At 41.7% G+C, this 8,959-nt stretch overlaps 1 protein-coding gene across 1 annotated transcript; it reads left to right on the top strand.

Moving 5' to 3' along the window:
- The first annotated feature begins 755 nt into the window (after positions 1 to 755).
- On the top strand, positions 756 to 7,284 carry LOC145989364 (uncharacterized). Its single transcript, XM_083124703.1, has 2 exons — positions 756 to 809; positions 5,350 to 7,284. The coding sequence occupies exon 2, from the start codon at positions 5,354 to 5,356 to the stop codon at positions 6,779 to 6,781; it is 1,428 nt and encodes a 475-aa protein (XP_082980829.1). The 5' UTR covers positions 756 to 809; positions 5,350 to 5,353; the 3' UTR covers positions 6,782 to 7,284.
- Positions 7,285 to 8,959: the final 1,675 nt, after the last annotated feature.

Below are 8,959 nucleotides of genomic sequence, written 5' to 3'. Positions count from 1 at the left end.
GATTCGGATATTACTTTGAATTCTGAACCCGGTCCCGATTACCCTGTGAGAGCATGTGGACTTAAAAGTTGACAGTTCTTTTATATTTGCACTTCACTTGTTAAGATTGCATTAGTCATGCTTTTGTATGAGCCATAATGTTGCGACACGAAATGCATGATTCAAGCAGCTACCGAAGAAGTCTTGGTATGCGCATCACTTAACGGGAACTTCTATTACGTCCGGTTGAGGGCGTTGGTCTTCTAAGTGGAAGAACAAGAGGAGGAACTGTTCAGCCTCGAAGGCCGTTGGGTACCGGGACTCAAACGAACAGGATTCGAGATCCATCACTTTCCCCTGCAAAACAAAGGAAAGCAACATGCTACATAACACACTTACAGCACAGCGCGTGGACGTTACAGTAACTGCAGTGTAGCCTGAAATGCCCCGGGGCATCAGGAGTGAAAATCTCCAGCCGGACATCTCAAGATGATTACTGGAAATGTACCACTGGAAGCTGTGGCTTTTCCCCCTCAGGCTGGGAGGAGCCAATAGGTCTCGCGCCCATATCTACTCGGTATGCCCAAGACATCATAAGGCGACCGGGTCCCTTTCACTCTCAAAAGATGGGCGTGTCCAAGTTTTTATCGTCTTTTCCCTCCGATCCGTTCAAGCCCGCCGTTGTTCCGACCCAGTTCTGAAATATCCCCCTGGAACCCCTCTGGAAAAATATCCAGGTCGGAGGTTACTGGTGTATATATAAAGTGCCAACTCGAACGTCGCCAGTCCGTTCCAAAGGCTGTCAGCGTCGAAGGTCTGAGAGTCACGGGGTGAGTGGACTGTACCAATGTGTGATCTTGTGTTTTGTGGTGAAGTACAAGTGTTCTCAGTTTGAGGATATTGTCGTTGCTCCGGGAATAAGCATTGAATCCGTATCAGTGAAGGATTGAACTACTGCATGTCTAGGATACATGACGAATTGGTTCGTCTACGTGTAACAAGATTCGAATGGAAGTACTCTTTCGAAAATCATGCCGATATTCCAAATTTTTGAGAGATTAAGCCTTGTTTAGAACTTTCTGAACTCTTGTTTGCTGTTTTATATTAATCTACAATAGTTTAGAGGCGAAGTGAGTCTCTTTTCTGTACTAAATGCGCAGAAAACAGTTCAGTGGCATCCACACAAATGCTTTGTAGATAATTTCTTTATAGACACATGTTACAGCAGAACCTTAAAATTCGGTAAAACTAGAAGCATTCTAGTTTTATTAATAAACTACAGATGGCGAAATTTGTTCTAAAAAATGATATGAGTTACAGTAGGCCAGAAATAAATAACAAAAGAAGAAAAATATCGGATTATTGACATCAGATTTCAGTTCTGCATTTCTTTGTAATTTTATTTTATATTACTTAGTAATTGCAATAAATACATGTATATGTTCTATGTCATACCATAGATACATTCCGATATATAATCAACGTATCAGGGGAAATCAACTGATTATATTTGGTCATTGATTCTCATACTCTCCAAAGATTTTCATTAAAGAACATAATAGTGAATGCAAATAGATGTAGTCCCTCTAACGTAGAATACGCACAGAGTTCGTCAGCCTCCCCGAAGGCGTAGTGTTAGCGCCTTCGCCTTGTAATGGAGAGGTCCTGGGTTTGCTACCCTGTAGAGGGACACAGTGTTCCGGATTCCACTTTGAAATGTAGGTCCAGTCCCGATTAGGCTGTCTGTGGACTTAAAGCAAAATTGAAGTTCACAAACTGAGTATCTCAATTACGAAACAATATGGTACCAAGATTAACTCTGCCGTAAAAAAAATATATATATATATTCGTTCAGTCATCAGTTCAACCGTTAAAATTTAATGCACCATAATAGAAAAAGAAACTGAAAAATTTTAAATATTGGAGAATTGATACATCAATAGCTATTATACCTCATCTTTAAAAATACAGAAAACAAAACACTTGTTTCAATAAACGAAACACGTTTGGTTTAGCTTTTAGTAGCATGAACAATAAATTTGGTTAATTTGACCAAATTTGTAAATAAATGTATGAGTTTACTAAAAATAACCAAAATTTGGACAAAATTGTTCTATTTTGTACCCAATTGAAAGTAGGACTGAGCCAAAGATAATGCATCAGCTAAGAAGAATTGAGTTTATACTCCAGGAGTGTACTGTGGTAGCTTAATCCATTTCATTTATACAAATATGGAATTTAGTGAAAGATTAATCCTTAAACAAGAAGCTAAAGTTTTTTGCAGAACTCGAAAGAAGGGCACGGTAGATCCACGGCACCCTATTCTAAACCATCACAGATCATATTAAGTAGCTACATCAGGAACAATAAAATTGATCCAGGGTTGCCACTGACATTTATTCTTTTCTCGGAAAATATTAATATCGATAGTATGGTATGGAAAATATTATCATACCAACTGAGACGTTGGTTCGCTGAAGTAACGGAGTTCAATCCCGCCCCCCCCCCCTTTCCCTCCTCAACCATATTCCATAAGCCGGTAATTTAATCGATTGTTTGCAAAGTCTGTCTATAGTGTTCAAAAAAATTGTCTTCTCCTACAGATAATATTATAATTGACTGTGGCATCTGTACCGCGTGGTTGCATACGTACAGGATGTAACATTGTATAAAGACGTAAACGAACAAAACGTTAGGAAGAAAACTTGTTCGTTTGTTCTCCACATGCTTTGAAAATGTGTCCATGTTTTAAGGGTACGCCCTGTGTATATATAGTGCCATGTCATCGATGGTAATTGTTACATAATGCTTTTTACAAGTGATTAACCCTGAGTGCTACGGGGCCAAGGGTCCAAGTTTCGAATCATGGAGAAGTCACTAATCTTGTTCTCTGACTTAATTCATCAATTCGTCTTTCATTCACGTCGTTGCTTTTGACACCGAGATGTAGGAGAGCAGGAGAATATAATTCTTATATGTGGTTAATTGCTAAAAGGCTGGAATACCCTCCCCACCCACTGTGAACTCAAACTGAACGACTACCACCATACTGAACAGCATAAATTATATTAAAATGCGCCAGAATATTATACGTATATTGTTGGTGTTCCCTGTTGGAGGAAAGCACATCAATTATAGTCCATCTTCCGTAAGCACGAAGTAAATGGACCACGTCATTTATGAGAAAGAGTTCCTTTCGTATATGTTAGATCTGGTGTCATTTTGCCCATGAATATATTGGCCCTGGCTGTAGCACTCGAAATATAAAGTCCCATAAATTCAGCGTAGGAGTTGCACTATATTTTTGCGCGCAAGATCACTTCGGAGCTATCATTCGAAACCAATATGGATTCGCGGAAGCCACGTGCGTTTGTTTATATTGACTTCATTCTTACATCGTACAAAGATTAGTAAGGTTTGATTCGATTAGGGGTCTTGTAAATGGTAATAAAGTTTAACAAACGAATTTAATTTAAGGAGATTTAAGGGACTGAATTGTACATTTCATATATTTACCGTTGAAATTGAATGCTTCCCATAGAATTGGCGATATTTTCACTAACGTCACAAAAAATGTGACTTGAATACACTGTACAACAATAGCAGGAGTTATATTAATGTTATGACCTACATCAACCATGTGATAAATATAGGTTTTAGATTCATCTGGGCCTTAATTTGCTAGGAAAACTGGTTTTAATGGGACAAAATTGAGAGATACTACAGGAAATATAGTAATTATTATAGTGTAGGCTAAATGAGTCAGCATTTATTTTGTCCCAAACGTGCTGACCACCGCTTGCTCGATCCCGTTCACTTGTTAATATAGCGGACGGAATCGAGCAGTTCCTGGTGCTGACATTTCACAGAAATAGACTCGGAACCCGTTTCGATTGCCTGTACAAACATTGCATTGCAGCAAGGAAAAATTCCAGTTAGAGATGTCTACATGGCATTTAAAATATCCATGAATGAGATTCCAAACTAAAGATATTTACTAAGTAATAAATAACATCTAATAACAAATAACTCCGGATACTGTGTAAAAAAGGCAGATTTTAACAAGTAATTTTGATTGTGTTACATCACGGGTAGAATCTATTTTCAGAAGCAATTGCTAATATGAAATAAATGATGCAGCACCCTCTATTACTCACAAACACAAATATGCAATTGAATTTTGCAAACTTTTGATTTGCTCTGATTTGTAGAATCAGTAGCGTTTGAAAAATGCTGAATTGGAATTTTAACCACTCTACTTGGTTTATTACACATGACCAATGTTTCAGAGACTCTTCGCCTTCGTCTTCAGGGTTATAAGGAGTGACCTTCACTGAAGGTACTCATTGGTCAGCCTCTATTCCACGTAGACATTTCTGAAGGCTTACGAGGCTCTGGCATGTACACTCACAGCTAGTATAATCCTCTGTGGAGATTGTGTTGAGTCTTTCCATTTGTTTGTGATTGTCTCTTCATTCATCGTTTCACTTTTCATTCCCATCGTCGCGATTAGAAATTAACCAAATCAATCAATGTCCCTGTCTTCGGGGTTATGTAGTTTCTTAGTGATTCTGATTGTTCACTTCTCTGCCACTTTAAGCGAATCGTGAAGATGGAGATGAACGGTGATATGATGAAACTGACAATCATAAACACACATTGACAGGACACAACAGAAGATTACACTGGCTCTGAATCCAGACGCCAGTGCCTCGTTAGTCTGCAAAACGCAGTTCAGGGTGTACTACGTAAAAGAGAGGCTGGCATTTTCGTGTCTTCAGAAAGAGGAATCGCCCTTTCTTGCTATGCTGTCATCTGCCAGTGTACCCCGAACGTAGAGGAGAATGCTTTGGGAAGGCAGCCAGTGCCCAAAACTAAAGAAGAGGGGGGGAGGGGGGAACTGGGAGGACTATATAGTGGTGTCGATGCTCTATCTTTGTCAATTAGTCAAGTCTGTCTAAGTAGTCTTATCCGCCCAGACTACAAGACAAGATGAGACCTCGGCCACCACTAAATTATTATTAGTGCCTTTCCGATGGCGCAGTGGTAGCGTCGATGTCTTGTAATCAAGGGGTCCCGGGTTCGATACCCAGTGGAGGCATATAGTGGTTCGGATCCAACTTTTTACTGTAGGTCCAGTTCTGATTTGTCTTATTGTGCATAAAGTGGACTTAAAACACCAACTCTTCCTTCCAACCACCAAACATATTCAGACATCAATGTTATATAAATAATACTTTAACCGGGCAATTGCTTCTGACAACTCATAAATCCCAGGTCCATTGTACGATAAATATCGTTTTTTATCAGTTGTCTGAATATTTTAGTATGACTTTCTGTTTGTGCTGATTGTCGTTTTTCTTCTTTCAGAGCTATGAAGACGCTTATTCTTATTGTGGCCGCCTTGCAGGTGGTTTTTGGCCAAGTCCAGGTGAGGCTTCCTTTCCTCAACCCCGCTGGCGTCACCTATGTCAACGGCCCAGCCCCCGTCGGTCTTGCTGCCGGACCAGTAGCAGCCCCCTTCGCCGCTGCACCAGGTCTGCAGTACGCACCTAGATTCGCTGCACCAGCTCTGCAGTACGCACCAAGATTCGCTGCACCAGCCCTGCAGTACGCACCAAGATTCGCTGCCCCTCTCGCCGCTCCAGCTGTTGCAGCAGTGCCAACAGTCCATCACGTTCCAGGAGTGGCCGATGTCCCATTCACCAAGGTCGAAGCTCAACCCGCTTACGTTCAGCAGCTCGTTGATGTTGCCAAGCCAGCTGTCTCCACCAGGCGCTTCCAGGTGAGACGCCCGGCCATCGCCAAGCAGTTCTACGACATTGAAGAACGCGTCATTGTCCGACCTGCAGGTTCCGCTCTTGTCGAGCTTGAAGAGCCTTTATCCAAGACTCAGCAAGGACCAGCAGCCATCAGCCCTGCTGCACACGCTCTTCCTGTTGCCGGTCCTGCTGTTGCCCACGCTCCCCTTGCCTACGCTGGCCCTGCTGTTGCCCACGCTCCTCTTGCCTATGCCGCACCTGCCATCCCCGCTTACGCTGCCTCCCCAGTCTTGCACGCCGCCCCAGTAGGACCTGCACCAACCGGACCAGCACCACCTCCAGGCGCACCACTGCCATCTCAAGGACCATACCCTGGTGCCATTGAACAAGACTCCGTTGTCATCGACAACCCTGAGTTCAGACGTGGCCCACCGCCACAACAGCCACAACAGCCACAGCCACAAGCTAGAGGACCCGCTCCTCAAGGCCCACCACCTGGTGCCAACCCACCACCACCACCAGGCCCACCAGGCCCAGAGGCCCGCGGCGCACCAATCGCCCTCAGAGGTCCAGCACCACAGGACGTCTTCCCATCCATCCGTAACATCCCAGAGGTGAACCACGCCAACCAAGCCAGACTGATTGAGCTTCTCACCGCCAGAGGAGGCGTCGCCGAGGTTGGTTTCCCAGCACCAGGCCGTGCTGCACCACCACCACAAGGACCACCAGCCGAAGTCAGGGCTCGCGTCCTGTCCGCCACCCCAGCACCACCACACGCTGACCCACAGAGCGAGCGTGTTCAAACCAGAAGGATTGTCGTCAGCAGACCTGTCCAAACCGTTCAGGACATCGATCTTGTTGAGCCAGTCACCAAGTACGAAAGGGTTGCTGTCAACCACCCAACCTACATCAAGACCGCAAGAGTTGGAGTCGCTAGGGTCCCCACTTCAATTCCAGTCCCTGGTAAGGCCTTCGTACCAGCTGTTGCACCAGCCCTTTCTTACGCTCATGCCCCAGGACTTCCTTATGCACTTGGCTAAACCTTAGAATCCCCATTTTTATTAAAAAAATTCTCAGCAACAAAAGTTACCATTACCTCTAAAAAGTAAGGACACTAGCCATTTGTCCAAGACTGACTTAATATCACTGCCTCGTGTGGCAGTGCGGAAAATTTCGTCAAGAAATATGGTAGCCATTTCCCTTTCGAAAATCATTCATCAAACGTTTTGTATCATAACCGTCGTCAGTGTGTTTTCGTAGAACATCGAATGACTTCGACGATTACTGTCTCGCTCTTGTGTTCGTGATTTATTGTAACGATTGAAGAAATTAAGACAAAAGTGATAGATATGTACATAAGAAATAGTTCCAAAGCAAATTCTTCGACAACTGCCACTCGAAAACTATATGGCAGTCGGACGAACTATTTGTATTTGGAAATACTCGTTTCGTTTATAATGTCTTGTAAGAAGTAAAAACGTTACACAATGTATATGCTTTTTTTTATTTATGTTCCAAAAAACAATAAAAAGTTTTCAACATTGTCATGTCTTTTATTTCAGTGTATTTTAAGGTATTTTGAAATGTTGACAGACAAAGAAGACGTAACACAAAACTTTCAATTTCTGTATTTCACTCGAAATAGATTCAGTCAATTTAACTTTGTGACGACAAAGATAATATACAATTCCAGCTCTAATTTGTAAACGTTGTAACAAATGGATGAAAAGTATTCACAAACAACAAAACAGTATCTCCTTTATCAAACCATTTAGTATGTGTAATTCATGGTGTCCAATGCATAACTTTCAATTAACACAAAAGATGTCGTTTGTAATGTTTTTAATCGTGTTTGCAGCTTTTCAAATTATCTATCCTTACAAACCAGAATGAAAGTTACACTCAATTTTTAACCATGAATACCTAATGTTTAGTATATTTTTTACGTACAATATGTATGTCATATTGTACAAATTGTACTACCGATTGGTACACAACGATGAAATTAGTAATTGAAAATCAAATGTATTGTAAACATAAGACACACCTGATGGAGAACAAGAGAAAAGAGATAACATAAAACTTGAGGGAAGATTAAAGTTTTAGTAATCTCAATTCTTTCATTCTCACCAATGGGTTGGTTGACGGGTACGTGGATGTTCTGTGGTAAGAGTCGTTTAAGTTAGTATGTAATCGTCATATTAAATAAATCATGTCGACCTATTGAGTTCTGCAAAACAATTCCTCTGGGCTTATGAGACTTGAAAAGGCCATGTGCTATACCTGAAATGCTTAAACCAACAGAACTAGCGATTTGCTAACATTTCTGAGAAGAGAGAGAACGAATTTAGTCTGAATTGACAGCTTTACACATGGTCCATGCAAGGGACCATGTCCCGAACGATTCGAAAATCAAAAGCAAAAAAATTACTGACCTACAACCAGTATGGCAAACATGCCTTTTTTTTCCTTTACCACAGGCGGCTAACGTGTGATAAAACACATAAGCGTACCAATACGTCAGATGGCTATCTAGATATATGTGGGCGTGCCTGTTAACTATGAGAGCAAGGCCATTTGGTTCGTTGCGAAAGAACCAGGTTCAATACTTGTCCAGTTCGATTAAATTTGGCACAGCATTTTAAAAAAAATCTCGTTACAATGCCCTTAATCACCTTATAGCTAATTACTGGAGTATTTTCTTAAGTAACGGAGTCTGTGAGTGAAATTTCCAAAGCATGAGTTCTAAAGTGAAAAAAATCGAGATCTATCCGGCAAAGCAAGAACTATAACACAACAAAGAAGTTGTTGACATCAATTTTGTGAAACCACACATTCAGCCACGTGCGTTTCACACAAAGCTAGCCACACCCTCATGTTTTAATTACTCCATTTTTTCTCACCCACGATGATCCTAATTTGTTGCTAGTTATGCAACGATAATGCTGGAACCGTTGCTATATTCGAACCCATGTCTTGTAGTCCAGTTTCGTGAAGTTCCAGTTTGGTAACGCCCATTCGATTGACTAATCATACTCGGTGTGGTCTCGATAATTTTTTTTTCAACAGATACCGAGACACAAATAAAACGGTCGCAATGACCGGATGACCTTTTCTGGGCGTTACAAATCGACTTTCTCCAGATCGCCTTGCACATACGGTTGGACTCATGATTCAGATTAGCATCGATGTGGGTACTGAGTAGAAGACATATGGAA

The sequence above is a fragment of the Lepisma saccharinum genome, chromosome 6 (assembly GCF_977018435.1).
Source record: "Lepisma saccharinum chromosome 6, izLepSacc3.1, whole genome shotgun sequence".
In the NCBI taxonomy this organism is placed as follows: domain Eukaryota; kingdom Metazoa; phylum Arthropoda; class Insecta; order Zygentoma; family Lepismatidae; genus Lepisma; species Lepisma saccharinum.
This window is presented reverse-complemented; position numbering and strand designations above follow the sequence as displayed.

Bases quoted from the DNA above. Each gene is read 5' to 3' on its own strand.
- LOC145989364 (XM_083124703.1), top strand. From the start codon at position 5,354: ATGAAGACGCTTATTCTTATTGTGGCCGCCTTGCAGGTGGTTTTTGGC.